Source organism: Eretmochelys imbricata, chromosome 2, assembly GCF_965152235.1.
Source record: "Eretmochelys imbricata isolate rEreImb1 chromosome 2, rEreImb1.hap1, whole genome shotgun sequence".
Lineage (NCBI taxonomy): Eukaryota > Metazoa > Chordata > Testudines > Cheloniidae > Eretmochelys > Eretmochelys imbricata.
In genome coordinates, this window is record NC_135573.1 from 104620913 (window position 1) to 104639964 (window position 19052).

General features: G+C 40.5%; 1 protein-coding gene across 6 annotated transcripts in view; it reads left to right on the plus strand.

The window, feature by feature from the left end:
- The first annotated feature begins 579 nt into the window (after window positions 1–579).
- ADNP2 (ADNP homeobox 2) overlaps window positions 580–19052 on the plus strand; it is a 31329-nt gene continuing 12856 nt past the window's right edge. For 2 of the 6 annotated variants that reach the window (XM_077810548.1, XM_077810547.1), the window contains exons 1-3: window positions 580–865; window positions 1986–2131; window positions 12935–13024. Coding sequence is in view for 3 of the 6 variants with exons in the window: in XM_077810544.1 (XP_077666670.1) it covers window positions 7416–7523; window positions 12935–13024 (198 nt within the window). In the remaining 3 variants the exon portion in view is untranslated. Of the gene's footprint in view, window positions 866–1985; window positions 2132–7403; window positions 7524–12934; window positions 13025–19052 lie in introns of all 6 variants that reach the window. The other 4 variants (XM_077810544.1, XM_077810545.1, XM_077810546.1 and 1 more) reach the window with 4 other exon arrangements.

Here is a 19052-nt window from a genome sequence, read left to right on the forward strand (position 1 = left end):
CAGTTGTACTGGAGAACCATATTTTTGGGTTTCTGGTTACTCATTCAGGCAGAGTGTAAGCCATGTGTAGAAACAGTTTCTGCTTAAAGAGCTTGAACCACTAGTTTTCTCTTCCAATGGGAAACACTGTTACTTGACATGGCATAATCCTATTGGCTGTTGGATGTGAGTGGGCAGTTGATAATCCTGCAGATGCAAATGAAGCTTCACCCAACATCCCATGCAAATGAAGTTAAGGCTGCTGGGTGACCACGTGGTGTTATTGATGGGAGTGAAATCAGACCCCTCCCTCTTCAGGATGACGTCACATGGTCATCTTAAAACCTAGTGATAGGCACCCCTTGTGCCCACTCAGAAGGACCAGAACAGGAGGGAAAGGTAAAGGAGGTAACAGGTGAGTCAGGGGGATCCATGGGGGGTTCAGCCCCCCAACATCTTGCACCTTGAGTACCTAGCCTCTCCCCAAGGAGCTGATGGAGGGAGCCAATAGGAGCCTTGGCCAAACCCTCTCCCTATTGGTCTGCTGCCTGATATGCAAATGAGTAGAACGTCACTTCCTGGGATAAATCGAGCGCCATTTTCTCTTTCTGGTTTGGGCTGGATCAGGGGCCAGCGGAGGCGGATGGATGGGAGCGGGGCCCTGAGGGGGGCCAGGGCGCTGACGATGCTGCCGCTGTTCTGTGACTGAGAGCTGGGCGCAGCGGGTGGCCCCGGGGCCGGGAGGAGGAGCCGGCGCCGGCGAGGCGGGCAGGCGGCGCAGCGCGGCTGGCTTTGTGAGGAGCGGGAGGCGGAGGCTGCCGCGCGGACCCACGCACTGGGGAGGCGGTGGCGAGGAGCGAGCGAGCTCCCCCTACAGCCTGGCCGGGTAGGTACAGGGAGCGCCCGCCCCCAGCGCGGCAGGGCTGGTCCAAGCGCCCGAGACAGACCGCGCGGCGGAGCGACAGTATCCCCGGGCGGGCTGAGCGTGCTCAGCTCGGGGCGCGGGCTGGCCATGCACTCCCAGCTCGGAGCGGCAGGTGCCCAGGAGGCGGCTCGGTTCAGGCAGCCTCGGGCGCCCTGCGTTTCTTTATGGATATACACGCCCACCTCCTGCCCCAGCCCAGAGCATCGTGCCCCAGCGTACATTGTACCTGCTCCATTTACTCGTCACTCCTCCCCCCCATACTTAACGCAGTGAGGAGGAACCCCCCCCCGACACCCCCTCCCTCCTTCTCTCCAGGGGTTGGTGTGTGTCTGCAATGGCCTCAGCTCGCCTGGGGGCACAAAAGGTTTAAGGTCCTTGGGACTTGCAGAGTCGGATACATCCTCCACATGCTAAGTATCTGGTACCCACTGGGAGGCGGGTAGAGGGTGCTTCCTGGGTACCCTGCAGGGAGCAGATACCAGAGAAATTCCATAGATTCCATTGTGCATTCTCGACCTCCATTTTGAATAAGCAAGAGTCATATCATCATTGGAAGCAGCAGGTCACATGATCTTTCTGAGCATGTGTAGTACAAAAGTAGGGAAAAGGTCAGCTGAGGTACATAACCAAAGTAAGAGAAAGGTCAGGAGGCTGTAATTCTGAGGCAAATAAGGACAGCAGGCATGTGTGGAATATTGATGTGTTTCAGAATGTTTGAATGTTGCTACTGAGCATGTGCAGAAAGTTCTGGAAGGTGAGGTGGAGGGTGCTTCCTAGGTACCCTACCACGCATGGAGTGAGAGTGTTAGAGAGGGCAGTGCTCTCTTTTTCCTGCTTCTCTCCTGCCTGTCACCCTCCCCCACTTTCCTGCCATGGTATAGTATAGAAAAGTACTTTGGGTGTGTAACTCTAACAAGGTAATAGAAGGGATACACAGTACCTCTAAACGCATGGAGCGTGCAGTACTGAAAAACATTCCTGCAGGCAGTGGCAGGGTTGAGCCTCAACCTACGCTTGTCTCCTGATCTGTTTTTTTTTGTTTGTTTGTTTTGTTTTGTTTTGTTTTGTTTTAAACTCTCAGTAGTTAAAACCCACATCATCCAGAGAAGGAAGAGAGGTTAAAGGGAAGATGAAAGGATTGAGTTAGTTGGCTGCCTTGTTCAGAGTGTACTGCCTCTTGTGCACACTCCATAATGACTGTGAAGTCCTTTGGTCGTCAGACTTCAGGTAACAGATGGGAAGGATGCCATCCTCATTCCAAAACCAAATCTCCTCTTTAACCAGAATACTGAGGGAGTCTAGGCCATGCAGATGTACTTCCTCAACCCTAACCTGTATGTTTGTTCAGGACATCTCTAGAATAGTGGAAGCGAGTAGTCAGAGCCCTTCTGTAAGCCTGATGGTTTCAGATACATTCTAATGATACAGTCTTGTAATGTGAAAATGAGTGGTAGCTAATGTCTAAGTAAATCAGGGTTGTCTTAGGACCTATCTAGGTGGGAAATTGATAAATGAATATTTATTTTACTATAGATATGCCTACCTTTGAGGCTTCTCTACCCAGAGAACTTGACCAGCATTGCTATAGTGGAATAACTGTCACACTAAAGATATTCTAGAATAACTCCCCATGGAGTGTCGATATGGCAAGTTATTCTGGAATAGCTTTAATGGAATAGTTATTCCACTATAGCAATGCTGGTCAAGTTCCCTGTGTAGAGAAGCCCTAAAAGTTTGTTTTAAAAACAGTCTCCTCCTCCTCTCTTATCTGGCTGGATAGCTGCATTTTGAGCTAGGGAGAGACTTCCGTGTTTAGAATATGGCAGGAAACCAAAGTTAGTGTAATGAAACTTGTGTTGTTCTCTTTAGTTTATCATACAGAGAGTAACCCTAAGGGAATATACACTCCAGAATAACAAAACTATAATTTTAAATAGCAGTTGTTTTGCAGGAAACTTTTAATTTGATTTCCTCTCCATGCTTCAGAACTAAAGGAACAATTTCCAACAAATCAATTTCTTAGGCTGATATGCATTCCAATAAAATGTTCATCACTTACTGTTTGAGAATATGGTGTAAACTGTCAGTATTGAAATTGTTTGCTACTTTCTTAGCTAAGGAAAACTGTTTTGCTCACTTAAGGGGTGTGCTTGTAAAATTACAAGTTAACTTATTTTAGCTCTTTTTAAATATTTTTATGTATTGCCTGAATACTAAATTAATGCTTAATTTGTTTTTTCTTCAGCTGAAAAACATGCAGCTGGATGAAATGAAACTAAAATGTGAACTGAATCTCGTGTAATTTTTAAAAAATTCTTAATACAGTGAAAATATATAAAATCAACTGAAAATTACAAGTATACTTGCATTCTAAAGCAAGATATCAGAAAAATCTTTCCTTTATTTACAGATCAAGATCAAAATGCAAAGTTCTGCATTTTCCTTGTGACAATTGAGTACAACAAATGTGAATGTTTGGCATAGTGATAGCAGTTTCAGGGTAAATGCAAAATCTTGATCTGAAGTCCTCACATGTAAAGAGAATGAGTCCTTCCCCTGATATCTTGCTTTAGAATTCAAGTGTGTGTTAAACTCTGTAGAGTTGACACATATTCTTTCAGGTTCTATAAATGACACCCCCTCTCCAAATTTTTTTATTTTTCCAAAAGTCTGCTAGTTCACTCTTAGAAAATATAGTTTGTTGAAGAAATCAGCCTTTGCAAACTTCAGTTATAGTTTTTGATTATCTGCTTTTTTGCTTTAAATGTGAAGGGGGAAAAGGGTGAAGGTTATACAGAATATCATTTTCTTTTGCAATTGTCAGCTGTACAATAGGTGTGCTCTATCTTATTTGAGAGTCTGTATATTAGTCTATGTAATCTGGAATGGAACTTTCCATATCTGTATCTCCAACAGTTCATGCACACTTTAAAGGTGACCTGCAAAAAGACTTTTTTTATACAGTTGTACATATGCCCTTTTTTGCTGTTGCTATTTTCTCCTTTAGAAATAAGAGGAATATCACTCTGGTCTGTCCTGATTTTGGTGGAGGACTTGTAGAGAGTCTGTAGATGAATATTATCTCGCATATTAATTGAAAGGTTGAGGTGTTGAATTGTTGGAAAAGACTTTCTTTTCCAATATGTATGTTGGAAATTTTAAATGGGTGGGGAATTCTTAAAAAACAAAAAAACCCCACATCATCTTTAACTGTCTGACTAAAATTCCTTCCTCAGTTGCTTAGCTGTGTATACCTTCTAGGCTAGTCAGAACCTGAATTTCCAATGTAAATATCAAGCAGGGGGAAAAAATTTCAGCCTTTCTCTGTACATCAGAAATCAAAAGTGCAATTAGTTTTTCATTCTCAGGTCACCTCTCTCTTTCAAGGGGTGAAATTGTTAATTTTTTGCTAATTTTTTGGATGCACAGAAATGGTCTTCAAGCACACTAGTTTTGGTTAAATGTTCCTCTGATTCATAATATAATGTTTGAACTATGTTGCTTGGAACAGTGTTTCAATAGTAAACATTGTACTGGTAGGAAGAATCTGCAGTCTTGGTGGTGTCTTCTCTTGGTTGAAAAGCAGATCATTTGCATGATTTAATATGGAGAATATTACTATTCATATGCTCTAAAATAGTGGAGAAAACCTCATGCTGTACTCGGGTCCAATACAATACTGTTATGGAAGTTTTACCCAAGTCAGACAATATTTAAAGGAAAAAGGTTAATGGACAAAATACCACTAAGGGCTATATGAATGATTTAAAGATGATTCATGTGTCAGGACTGCAGGATCAGCCATAAAGATAGCAAGTAATCTCAAAGACAGTGATTTGTTTGGGTTTTGCACTTAATTTTCCAAAAGCATTCTATTATTATGTATCTTACTGAATTTTCTTTGTTGACCCAGTGTTGGCTTCGGTTGGCAAGAAACTGGTGGTCGATAGCAAAAGATTGGCGGTAGTTCAGGATGCAACAAATGGAAAGTTTTGGTTAAAGATTGAAGGCTTAAAAAACCAAAACAACTAATGACATGGAAATAAAAATGGATGGATGATACGCTATTCTAGCTGTGAAATACTGAATATTGTGAACTGAGAAAATGAAACTGAGGACTTGGAAAAACAAGCTCAGAAAGTTGGAATTCCTGACTTACGATAGAAGAAAATGTGTTATATATTTTAAATGGATTATCGAAGTGTAGTAAATTATAATTTGAACTCTTCCAAGCATTGTGTTAAGACCAGTGGCATATTTAGTACTTGTGGAATGTACATCTCTTGGATTGAAGAACTGCATCTTGAAAACTGGAATATATAAAGCCAGCTGTGTTCAAGAATATTGTTTTATCTGGATTAATAATCCTGGTCTTCAGTTTTAGAAGAAATTTGATTTGTTAAAACAGGACTGAAAAGTATGGACATGGGTTATTAGTGCTGTCTTAGTAAGCTGATGGTTCTAGCTTGGTAGATAGCTTGCTTCTTGAGGAAAGTCTCTCTTCATCTAATTGATACATTGATGCTTCTGAATGAGAAGGAAGATCCTCCAAAAATGGTGGAAGAAATATTTCCAGTGGACTAACACATATATGGAACCCATATCTCCTTGTGGCTGAATTGATCATAGTAGCATTTTATCAACTGCATTCTTGTACAGTAGACTATGGAGTCTGGTGCATATAACCTGATACAATAGCTGCATTGGTTGTAAACTAGAACTTTAAAGTGTCCACATTTCCACTTGATCTTAATTTGGAATAAGGATTTATCTCTTTCCCATGGTATCTGAATGCCGTCCAGAGTTTGTTTTAAAAAAAACAACAAAAAACCAAGGAGACTAGCATCTGTCATATGGGGCTCCCTTTCTGTGAGGGAAGAGGAGAGGAAAATAGCAGGTGGTTTTGTGTACATAAGTTAAGATGCTTATTTGTTTGGAAGGAATTAAAGGTTGAAGAAGTGTATTTTCCATCTGGACTGGGTTGTAGATTGGGTTTGTGGTAGCTCATAGTTTCTGTGGGAGAAAAATCCTGACTTCTGTAGAGGTAAGCCTTATTCTGTAAGGGACAGCTCTCTTGTTTTGAGAAATGGAGCTGTTGAGGGCACTTGAGATTCTGAAAGGTGAAGCAGGTTTTTTTTTGGGTGATCTGCTCCCAGACTACTTAGGTTTTGGAAATAAAGACTTAGACCTTCACTGGATCCTCACAGAGCTGTGTGTGTAAGCATATCACCCAGTTCTTTGTTCTATCAGTAACGTGTTACTGAGTAGGCATGCTGCTGTATTGTGCACCAGTTTCAGTTTCTCAGGGCTGATGCTTTGAAGCCCAAATAAGTTGCACTGGAATTCAAATAGGAGTTGATGAAGGTGTGTATTATCAAGGCTAGGTCATCAAAGATGGGATGCGGTCTTCTGGCCAGCTGGAGATGGTAGAAGGTGTTTCTCCTGGATGCGGCAGTACAAGAGGCCAGCGTTAATGGGAAGCACAGAAGAAATCCTAAAGTGCATACTTGTCTTGATGATCAGTGGGCATATTTCTTCAAACAGAGGGGCTTGCAGTGGTGGTGGTCTCTAAGAAGTAATTCCCTCTGCCTACAGCAGGACCTCTGTTTTGCTGGGATTTAACTTCAGCCAGCTTTTCCTCATCCGTAGGTTTACCTTTGCCTAGCTTGGGTAACTGGGTGATAGTGAGATATAGTCATCCCAAAAATCTGTACAATGTTAGAAATCCACACCGATTTTACCAAGCAAGAAATCTGAATGTACATCAGCTGAGAAGCACTGCTATAGCCATACCATTATTTACAAATCTGTTTTTAAAACTCAGCTTATGTTCGCGGCTTCAGCTGTCCACCGTGGTTTTGAAGTGGTGGAGTTCTGCAGGTTGGAAAACTGCATTAGTCTTCTATTGCAAGTCTGGTTCCATGTCACTTAAGCAAAGTGGTCTTTGGTAGTAGCAGTTGCAGGAAAGCCTGATTTCATGAACAACTGTACTTAATATATCTGAGCAGATACATGGCAAAAAGTGCCCACTGCGCGCGCGCGCACACACACAGATTGCGGTTTCCTTGGAGGCAGAAGTAGTATCACATTTTCATTTGCATGTTATATCTCCACTAGGTGAAATAGTGGTGGTTTTCTAAATCTAGTCAGAAGTTAGCATGATTCAGGCTTCCATGCTGAAGCTCACAATATAGCTACCAAACAGGAACGAAGAATAGAATTTGGCTACTTTTCAGTCAGGGTGGGAGGAATTTGAATTATTTTGAAATCTTGGGGTAACATAAGAACATGCATGTTTGTTTTAGAGTAAGGAAGTGATCTCATAAGATCATATACTAATAGAGAACAGTTCCTTGTTCAAAGCCTTTTGCTTTTCATGCTGGAAAGTAGATTTTTGAGGGAAGCATTCCCCATGATATAAATTACTGCTATAACACTACACAGCATAAGTGTGCATGTACAAATGTTCCATCACATTATTTTTGTCTTTCTCTTTCAGGAAAAGTGCAAAATGTTTCAAATTCCTGTTCAAAATCTTGATAATATCAGGAAGTCTCGAAAAAAGGTGAAGGGCATTCTTGTGGATATTGGGCTTGACAGCTGCAGGGAGTTATTGCAGGTAAAGAATTGAAGTAACGTAACACAAACTGCTGAAACTTGAATTTTAAATTTTTGAAAAGTCTTTCACAGTTTAGTGTATATATACTATTCATCTGTCTTAGAAATTTATAATGTGGGTGGGTCAAGAAAGAACTGCATCCTTACTTGGATGATTGATTGCCTGAGTCTCGCAATCTGTTATAGGCCTGGAATTGGGAGTTTCCTGCAACATAAGTTATTGAAACATTTTGATTTTTAGAAAGGCATGAAATGCAGGGTGCTGCATACTCTTTACTGGTAGTATTGCATCAAATGAAAGCACTGTTACTTAAGGAAATGTTGCTTGTCCGCTACATGAGTGCTTTCCTGTATTGGACTCTTAATTTAAAAACAAAAACAAAAAAGCCAACAACCAAACCACAAACCATGAACAAATGAAGACGTGAGCAAACTCAAAGGTACTAACTGCTCTGCCTTGGCATATCAAGAAGAAATCTCTAAAGGATGTACAAACTGTCAACATTTATAAACCAAGCAAAGAGAGACCGTAATCTGTTACAGGTTTTAGAAACTTGACTCAAGATCACTTCGTGGGGGGAAAAAAGTCAAACTGTTTTGTGTGGCAATTCAGTATTGCATCTCCACAAATTTAAGCAGTCCATCATCAAGTGCACTGAGGCTATGAAGACAAATGTGACATCGTTTTGTTGAGCAGAGACTGTCATTTTCTGAGGAATACTTAAATGCAACAAGCAAAGAGAATATGCACGAACAGATTAGAGAACTTAATATCAAAAAGCTGCAAATGCAATCACTTTTCAAGAACTAAATAGACTACTAAATGGTAGCCTTGACTTGACCAGTTTTTAAATATGATCTTTCATTGCCTTTTCAGTATATTTGACTTGACTTTGTCACCAGATGAGGACTTAACGTTACGTCTGTAGGTGTGACCTGCTCATAGGATAAAGGACTAAAACATTTTGTGGGAAATCTTGCTGTTTTTTTACAGTGACTGCTATTTGAAATTGGTCATTTAAGACTTGCACACAAAATAAATGTGCTTTGGATCACTGTGCTTCGCTAATCCTGAAACAGTGTTGACATTTGGTTATTCTAGTTAAATCTTTGTCTGAGGGACTTTAGCATTTGAATAAACTTGACAAAAGAGAACACTTTTTATGTATTTGTCCAGTATTTTGCATATTCCCTCTATTCTGATTGAAAATACTATATTTTAATCGGAATATTTCTCATTCCTAAATTCTTATACCTAGATCCTTTGAAGTCCAAATCTTGGTTTGATATCAATTTCTTACTATGGAAATTATTGTAAAATCAACTTTTGATTGTGCTATAGAATAAATTGAGAGAGGATTAGTGACTAAGACCCTCTTCAAAGCATAAAAAGGTTTTTGGCAAGCATGGTAATCATGGCGGGAAGATATGGTGTGTGTGAGTAGAAAAAGGGCTCAGCAAATTGAGTTATCGGATATAAAATCCTTGTCAATTCAGTTACTGATGTTTGGCTTTCTAGATAAGCTACAGCTATTTCTGTTGAGTATGGGAGGACTTCATCAACTGCGGTGATGGTTTTTAGACTTCTTGGGTTCCATTGCAGCATAGTGTGACTTTCAGTAATCACTAAACCATTTTGACCAGTGTTGATATTTAATAGGTAAGAAGTAGCTTAGTTTCTCTATATCTGGATGAAATTTTGGACACCCACTCCTCTTGGGGAGGAAGGAAAATCCAGTAACCATAAACATTATCATTATCATGATAATGATATAGAACTAACCTACCATGCTGAGGTAACTATGAAACAGGTCTCCAAAAAGGGAAGTTTCTAGTAAGATATAATAATTAGCATTTGTCTCTGGAGGCAAGGTACGTCTGAAGGTTGGTCTCTCTTTGTAACCAGGAGAACAAAAGGGCCTGTTTGTTGGCTAACAGCTTTTACTCTCTCTCCTTTGAGAGGAAGAGATGGGCCTTCTGTCCCAGATTCATGGTTGTATCTGCTGCACAACCGTATCAGGGTGGATTTAAAAACAAAACAAAACACTTCTTAAAATTCACCATGAAATTATGACAATATATGCTAAGACCTAAACTTAATATGTATTCTTTTTAATTTAAATGATTTTATTAGAGTAAACAATACCTATTTGCTTCCAAAGTTTTTTAAAGGAAGTGAAACCACTAAGCATGGGGAAGTCCCTGGCTAAGCACATGGAACCAGAGCTTATAGAAGTGCTAAACCAGCTTTTTGACAGCAGTAGCCTCTTCTGTAGGGTGTAGAGAATATTTTTTTCCTTTCACTTTATTCAACTGTTCACTTCAATGGCTAGTTCATCCAAAGTTGAGGAACCAACTAGGAGTAGAAAAAGCAGGGAAGCTGGCTTACTTCAAATCTATTGGGCGGGGAAAAAAACTACATGTGAGAGGATGAGATCTACTAGTTCTAAAATCTTGAAGGACACAGTGACCAGAAACAATCTGTTCAATTTACTAACTACAGATAATACTTTCTTTACTTAATAAATTGATTAGTTCTAAGAGCAAAACACGTTTTTGATAATTTTTTCCCCTTCTGTATCCATACTAAAGGTGGTTTTATGTAATTAACTGGAATTCATTTAAAAAGACTTTTTTCATGCAAATAGAACTTGCCACAGATCATAAGTTTAAAAGAAAAAAATCTAGTGAATGAGAAATGCATCATTCACCATTTTTCTAACATAATAAATTAATATGAAAATCTGAGTAAATGAATGTTAAGATAGATAATTGCTTAAATAAATGTGTATATAGATGTACTGTAGCCTCCTGGTTAGCAGGAAGTAGTACCAAATTTGGTATCATAGCTATATTTAGTTTGGTAACCATTAAAATGGTAAGTTGAAACAATGAGAATCAGATTTGCTTTAGGAAGGTAACTTTAATAATACCAGTGCAAAATAAGATTAAAATCAATTAGTTAAATCATTTTGATTTAAATCAGTCTACCCTGAACAATACTACATTAAGTGCACCTATAGTGTGACGTCCTAGATGTATTGTCAACTTATTCTAACTCTTCTCCAACAGGTTAGGATCTGTAGTAAATATTAAAAGTTAAAGCAGAAGTCAACATTCAAGATTTTTGAGCCTAAGTCCCTTCTGGTAATTGCTTTGTATAAGTGAGAGAGTTTTTCATTCATGAGGTACATCAGTGTAGAAAGTAAATACTGTAAAAAGTTGCACAAATTCAAGGACAACTTGACATTCCTTGGATCCTTTTATAACTGATTACACCAGGCTATGTAGATTCCACAAATACAAGTGCTGAGTTAGCAAAATGTTAGGTCAGTATGTGTCTGACAAGCTTTTCCACTTTCTTATCCATTTAACTTTTGGGAGAAAAAATTGGGGGGCTATAGGATTTCTCATGCTAAGTTTTTTTTATCTTAAGATGCTGTCTGCAAGGATCGTGGGCTTTGGTGGGAAGCTGTTGACGAAGTTTAAGTATCAGCTTTAGAATTTCTACAGGGATTGGTGGGGAGGGGCAGGAGCTGTTTTAGAATCTTTCCATTTATTGCTCGGAGAAATTTTGCAGCTTTCCAAAGTGAGGGGGAGGATTCTTTGCTTGTCTCTTCTAGGTTGTGGGAGACATCTCTGGGTTTGAATTGCTCTTTTTGAATTCTTGTGATTTATTTTCACTATTTCTGGATTTCTTATTTTGATGCTCTGTTTTAGTTTTTCCTTTTTGAGACCTGGCTAACGAGACAGATCTTTGCACAAGAAACTCTTACTGGTGTGAGTTTGAGGATATAATTCTAAAGCTGCCTTTTGGCCTTCCTTTAACTTATAGGGCAATTGGGGTAGCTGGAGGCCTGCAAAACAGACCACTTGAGCCCCCTTTTTATCTTTCTGTGTCTTTGTCCATGTTGGAAAGCTTCAGCTGTAAACTCTTTCTTCTAGAAGAACCACTTTAGTAGCAGCTGCTTGAAATTAAGACAGACCAAAAATTTAGGGATGGGCTCTTTTGACATTACAGAAGGGGAGAAGTATGCACAAAAAAAATTTCTGTGGCCATAGGCTTTCTGTCTAATTGAACGTCAAAGCAGAAGACACTAGTCTGAAGTGGATGCTCTGCAAAGCAGAATATGGGTTTGTTTTTAAAGGCATAACAGCTCAGTGGTTTGAGCACTGGCCTGCTAAACCCAGGGTTGTGCATTCAATCCTTGAGGGGGCCATTTAGGGGTCTGGGGCAAAAATTGGGGATTGGTCCTGCTTTGAGCAGGGGGTTGGATTAGATGACCTCCTGAGGACCCTTCCAACCCTGATATTCTATGATTCTGTGAATCATGGTTCTCTTTATTTTATTTTTTTTAACTTTTAATATGCGCTTTCATAAGGTAAATATTTAATGTCATGGGCTTAAGCACAAATTTCTAAAACTTACTCTGGTACTAGTTTCTGGTATACTTTGAATGTCAAACTGGCATGTGGGATTGGTGGATAACTTCCACTGTGCCAAAGTCAAGTGGTATATTAAGTATAGTTGCCATATGGCAGAAACTGCAAAAGAAGGATTGGTGTGCAGAGGCTTGGGTAGAAGATGGAGATGGGTGGTGAGGGGAAAGGAACCGAGCTGAACCTTTGGATGTAGAGAACAAGAGACAAATATAAATTTTGAGGATAGGGTGAACTAGTTTTGGGGTGGAGGATTCCAAGAGAACCAATGCCAAACACCTATTTAAATGAGGTAGGTTGTTCTTAATCTCAGCTATAATACTCTTTCATCCTGCTGGTGACTTTTGTGCCTGCAAGGAACATATGTTCTCACAACTTGAAGGACATATAGTGCTTTATTTCAGGAAACTAGTTCCCGAATGCATAATCGTTGCAGATAAAGTGATAAAGATGCTTTGCTGAAGAGTAAAAAGACTGAGTTCCCTTTGCAAAATGACTTCTGGAGCGGAGGAGATGGAAGTGAGGTCATGGAAAAGGAGGGGAGTGGAGGCAAATGCTGAAGTGATGTGGATTAAAGGAAGAAAGGAGTTTGTTCCTTAAAAGATTCCTGAACTTGGATAGAAGCAAATGGAATAAAGAGTAGCCCCAAATCATTCTGAACACTTAAGATTCTCTTTTTTAAATATTTTGTTTATATTAAATAACTTGAGGTGGTAGTTCGATTAAAAATAACCTAATAAGGAGTGAGTAAGGTCATTTTGAAACATTGGACCCTAATTTTTCTGAACTTGAAGTGCACAATATTGAGTTTTGGCAACCTAGATTTTTTTTCCAATCAGTTTATCATAATTTGAATTTTTCCCTGTTTTTTTTAAATACATATTTTGTACATGCAATCTGTTTTGTAAATAATTTTTCGTGTGTGTGTGTGTGTATATATATATATTTTTTTTTTTTTTCCTTCTCTTTTAGAATCTTAAAGGTTATGATCCAGGAGAAAAATATTTTTGCAACACTTCATGGAGTGATGTGTCTCCTTGGGAGTCTGTGGGCAAGAGGAAGGTATGTATGCTTGCATCAGGTGGTCTGGGCAATTAAATTGAATGTTGTTGCAGAGGATGGGATGAGGATGGGATTCAGATAAAATCCTAATGAGAGTGTAATACTCTTACATAGGATGAAAGGAGGTGATTTCCTGGCTTCAAGGATTCCTCTTCTCCATAATAATGAAAATCTACAGAATTTCTGCAGAAAAGCCTCTTTAAGGGAAGCTGTAAGTTTGTAAGGACCAGGTTCTGAGTGTCCCTACACTGATATACAAAGTGGGGGCAATACAGGAGCCTGACCCACCCATGTTTCACTCTCTATGTTACCCAGATACAAAGTCTGGTACTGGCTAATGACATTAGCCACCACAAAAGGGTAGGGAGGAGGCAGAGTCCTGACCACACTGTATCCTCCTTAGGGGTATAGTAATAGGGCAGCTCCGTCTGGAGTGCCCTCCTGCATCAGGCCACAGCATGCCAGATGCACCAACCTCAGTTACCTTCCTTCAGAGTCCCCAGTATCTCTGCATAAGCGTTCTTGTCTCATGACTACCCCTCCTTGGAGCTTATGTTTATTACAACAATGTGGCCAAATAGTCCATAACAGGAGTCCTGAAATCTAGTCCATTTATCACCCCTATGCATGTAGTCCTTAAAATCCCATGCCACCTGATCAGTCAACGTAGCACATACCACAGTCTGATGTCTTCTACCACACCTGGTCTCTTCCTCAATCCTCTCCTAGGTATTGCTTCAGCATCTCTCATGACTCTTCAGCCCCCTCTGGCCTTCAGGCTTTAGCTCTCTGGCTCTGAGAACCAACAGGCATCTCCTTTCCTGTTCTCAGCTTTCAACCCTCTCCAGCCTACTCTGGTTTAGGAAGGTCAGCAGACTAGCCCCTTCTCTGGCTTCCTAGCCTACAGCCCTTTTCAGCTTCCCAACGCTTGGCTCAGGAATGTTAGCAGGCTAGCCTTTCCATTGGCTTCCAGATAATTCTTCCCTCTTTTCAGAGAGGGCTGTTTCCCGGAGATTTCCTTCCATCTCATGGTCTCTGGTAGTGGAAAGCTGCCAGTCTTCTGACTCCCAGGCATCTCTCATCTGTCCCTTTTCCTGACTAATTCTCTTGACTCCCAGGTGTCCTCTTAAGCCCCGTTTAGGTCAGCTGATGAGTCAAGGTGCACTGGCCCATCTCCCTCTTAAAGGGCCAATGTCCCCTGTGACAGATACCAGAGGCCACAGTCCCCCCTGCATGCCAGGGAGCTCTAGATGTGCCTCCTTAATACTTCCTCCTCTTCTGCCTTTAAAGACAGGTCAGTTCTTTAAGGTCAGTTGAGCTCTTTATTGCTTGTGTAAACAGAATAGTGTGATGTAACAAGAACACAGAAGGTTATGGAGGTTGTAAAGCAATCGAAAACATGAATGGATAGATGTGGGCAACTGAGGGAGAAGGTGAGAGAATTGTGTGGTGGAATGGGCTGCAGTGAAAAGCACACTGTGAAATAGCCCCCACCCTTTGTGTCTAGTTAGCCAGACAAAGGGAATCCCGTGCAAAGAGAACTGGAAGGAAAACCAGGATGACAAATAAAATCCAAGTCCTGTTAGAGACTGACTAAATTCCTCCCTATAGGAAGGTTCCTGGAAGAAAGGACAACCTCCTTTGAACCCCCTCGAAAGATCTAGGATTTCTTGCGTTATTGTTCAAGTAATGCTGAAACTGTGTTTTGGTATGGATTGCTTCTATGGATGACTTCTCTCCATAATGAGTGCTGCTCTTCTCCCCCTCAGAAATGGACTGTTAAGAATGCTTCACATGTTACTATGTGAAATTGCTTTGTGGTATGCTTTCATTATGCTTAAAGGTTATTGCACTACTAGCATCTGTGGGAGAACTCGGTAGCCACCTCTTTTGGAATGCTGAACATATAGGCATCTATGGCGCTGATGATCTGTACTGCTTGTGATTTAATAGAAAAGGTAGTTGTATTGTCGTCTTACCGTTTTTGTGACGCTCCAAATTAGTTTGTAGACCGCTGAATAAATACTAATTTTAAAGAAACATAGGCTGAGCAAGTTTTTTTTTTTAAAGTAAAAATATATTTAAAAAAATAATGGCTTGATACTTCTGCAAGAGTTGCCAATTGAAAATGAACAAACACATTGTTTTATGTTTTAAATTGGAATATGTGGACTTTATTTTAAAACTTTATTTTAAAATCTGTTCCTCCTTCACATATTGAACAGAGAGCTGACCATCAAAAACTCCTACATACAACTTGGAGTTAGATTTGATGCAGGGAAGTAGAATTGCTGAGAAGTTAGTATTAACATGGGAGCAAGTTCTTTTCTGCATCTGACTGTCTTTGTGAGTTAGCTAGAATTTTTAAGGAGTCCAGCCCAGAATCAGGTTCCTAGTTGTCTGACACCTCTTTAAATCAACAAGAGAGATATTACAGGGCTTTGTGGCTGAAAGGGTTATCATCATCATCATCATCCTTTTTGGTTTCTGAACTTTTTTCCTCTCTTCATTCCCTTTATATTCCCTTGTTGGAGACTGGTTTTGCCTCTTTGTGCAAATATCAGAGGTAGTTCAGACTTATCTGATGCTTTTAGAGCTTGATCCCACTGTTTCTTTTGCATCCTGCTGTGCAAACAGAGCTGTAATTCAGGGCTCCAACCTTATTTCTTAGCAATCTTGCTTTTAAAATTTTGTTTTTTGGCAGCGGCAGTAAGCAAAATCTCCCTTAGGGAACCACATTTTCTGGACTCTGTTCCCTGAATGGGATCACCTCTCTCACAACATCATGACAGAGAAGAAAGCTAACCTGAGTAAGCCAAAGGCCAGACAGTGATGTGAATCTCTGAGGAGACCACCTTAGGGCTGTAGAAGAGAAGCTCTGCCACATCTTTTGGTAGTCTCTCTGCATCTTCCTGTCCCTCGCACATCAGCCAGAACTTCTGGAGACACCCGCTCAAAGGTGAGGCAGCCCTCTTCAATACTGGGAGGGTGGCAAATGGTATATCTTCTTGCTGAACAGGTATCTTCAAGGGCTAATACAAAAATCCTTTCTCCTGTACCCCTTTTTCCCCAAACCTATTCTAGATCAGTCCACTTTTTTTTTCTCCCCAAAAGGAAATAAAGCTCAAGGATGGTCTTCCATATGTAAATGTGGGTGAGTGAGTGAGTCAGTTAGGACAGAATCTGGCTTGCTGCTTGACTCCCCATCTTAGGATGCAGAATGAGAATTCTTAGAGAATTATCCCCCTACATTACCTCCTCATTTATATATCTGAGGGTGAGGAGAATCACCAAGGACCCAACCACAGGTTATTTTCTGAACTAGGAAAAGGGACAGGTCTCCTAATGGTGATGAGAATCTCCACTGTAAAAGGCCCGCTTCCTCCTCCCCTCACGCCCAATCTTTAATTGGCCAGAAAATGTAATGACTGAGAGCAAGAAGCAAATACGTATGCCTGGTCTTTGTTCTCAGCAAGTTTCAGCTCTTATAAAAGAAGGATAACTATGTTGGAACATAACCTTGAGCCAGAAAAATAGAAAATGTTCTTCCTCAGTAGACATATTTTGAAACAACAGGGAAGAAGTGGTAGCCATCAACAAGATCCAACTAGAAAAAGGATGAACGAACTAAATCTAAGGGAGAAATCTCCCATCCAGAGCCAAGGTATATTTTGCCATCCCTCCACATTCCTCCTAAGACATTAAGGGAAATACAGCTGCCCATTCCAGTGAAATCCAAAAACTACAAACCACCTGCAAGGGGAGGAGCTCCTTTCATTTTTACCCTCAACAAAGGTGTCAGTGAAGGGGTTAACTTTATTCTGGGGTAGAACTTGAGCCCACAGATACCAAGGTGTGGAAACCAAATTTCCTTCCAGTCGAAATAGCATGCTGTATCTACGTCTTTCCAGAAATATGGCTGGAAGTAGGATACTCTCCTACTCAAGTGAATAGATCCAATCAGCTTCAACTGGGTTGATTTCCATTCTTCAGACTGGAGATGGAGCTCTAGGGAGTGCCGTATGGATACCAAGTTCCTCCACGTCTCTTTTGTTAAACTCTCTTCAACTGTGAGAGACATTGAAAAGCATTCAATTATCCTGAGATTTCACACCATCCGCAGTTAAGAGCAATCCTCTGTTCTTTAGGGGACTCAGGCCTTTACTCCCTAATTATCATAGTTTAGCTTTTAAAAAAATGTTTTAGGCCATCATAGACTTCAAGAAGCTGAATAGGTGGTTGAAGAGAATTTATATTCATAATTGAGACTTTAGCTTCTACCATCACTGCAGTCTCTTCAGGAGACCTACTGACATTGGTGGAACTGGGAACTTGTTTGCATATTCCCATAGGCCCTGTCCTTGATAATTCTCAAGTTTGTCTAAGGAAATCGCCACTATCAATACAAAACAGTAATCTTGGCCCTCCACTCTGCTTGAAGTAGTCAGTGAAGGAATTGCTAGTGATAATAAGTAGGCTAAGGGGCTCTAAGAACTCATTGATTCTTGTTTCTAGGTAACATACTCATCAGAGCCTCCTCCCCAAGGATCTTACAGGCAACAGTTTGGGATGCTTTCCATGCTTCAGGCACAAAGTTTTATAATAAATCCAAAGAAGAGTTCACTGGTCTTCTCTTTTGAGCATTGTCCTCTTAGGACAGTGATTTTTTCAACCTGTGGCCCATGGACCCTGGGAGCCCACAGACTACGTCTAAGATTTACAAAGGGGGTCTGCACTGCCATTTGACATTTTTTAGGGGTCCGCAAATGAAAAAAGGTTGAAAACCACTGGCCTGGGAGATGGGAACACAAGGAGAGCTGTAGTCTTTGTGACACGCTGCAAAGACGCTGATCTGCACAGTACTTGTATTATTACCATATGTATTCCATTCATCTTTCCTTGCAATTGCTGGGCCTAATGTCTCCAATTGTGCATAGAGATCATCCCGTGAATGAATATACAGATGAGATTTCTCCTTCAGGTTTGAAATTATTCCCAGCAAGAAATGCACATGAAAAGGAAAATATGTCCCCCCAACTAACTTACTCCCTCTGTGGAAGTAGGAAGCCTACACAGTAAGTTCCTTCCCTCAGTCTGTACTTTAAGGTCTGATTGAAAACACTAGTCTAGCAGGTTTAGGAGCCCACTTGGATTGTGTGGTTGAGGTTGGCTTCAAAGCACCAATCTAGAAATAAGTGCACCAGCTTGCCTTCTGAGAATTTCAGGATCACCTGAGGCAAGAGCATGTTGTCCCATCAGACAACACAACCACATAAGATGAAGAGGGGGACTTGTGGTTCAAATCAAAACACATACAAGCCTTGCAGATCCTACTGTGTGTGTGATATTATATAGCCTCCATCAGGGTAAACCAAATACATTAGAACCTTAGAGTTACGAACGCGTCGGGAATGGAGGTTGTCCATAACTCAGAAATGTTTTGTAACTGAACAAAACAGTGGTTGTTCTTTCAAAAGTTTACAGGTGAACATTGGCTTAATACAACTTTGAAACTTTGCTATGCAGAAGAAAAATGCTGCTTTTAACTATCTTAATTTAAATGAACCAAGCACAGAAACAGGTTTCTTTCCTTGTCAGATCTGTTTTTTTTTAAATTTTCCCTTTATCTTTTTAGTAGTTTAACACAGTATTGTGCTGTATTTGCTTTTTTGAGGGGAAGGGGATCCACTGCCGCTTCTTGACTGTACTTCCAGTTGCAAATGAGGTGTGTGGTTGACTTGTCAGTTCATAATTCTGGTGTTTGTAACAGTGAGGTTCTACTGTAAAAGGATCCTGGAATACAAAAGCAGATTGGCTAACTCATCTGTGGAGAGAAAATTTGGAGTGGGCTCTGAACCAAGAAATTTTTCAGCTGCTAGACTATCCTAGGTGGATTTAGTCACATACAGACAAAATGCAAAAACAAGGCCCCTTCTTCATCGGAGATCATTGGGAGCAGATGCTATGGCCCACAGATGAGCAAATTTTTTTTTAATACCTGAGTTCACTTGCCAGCCTGCTCTGGCAA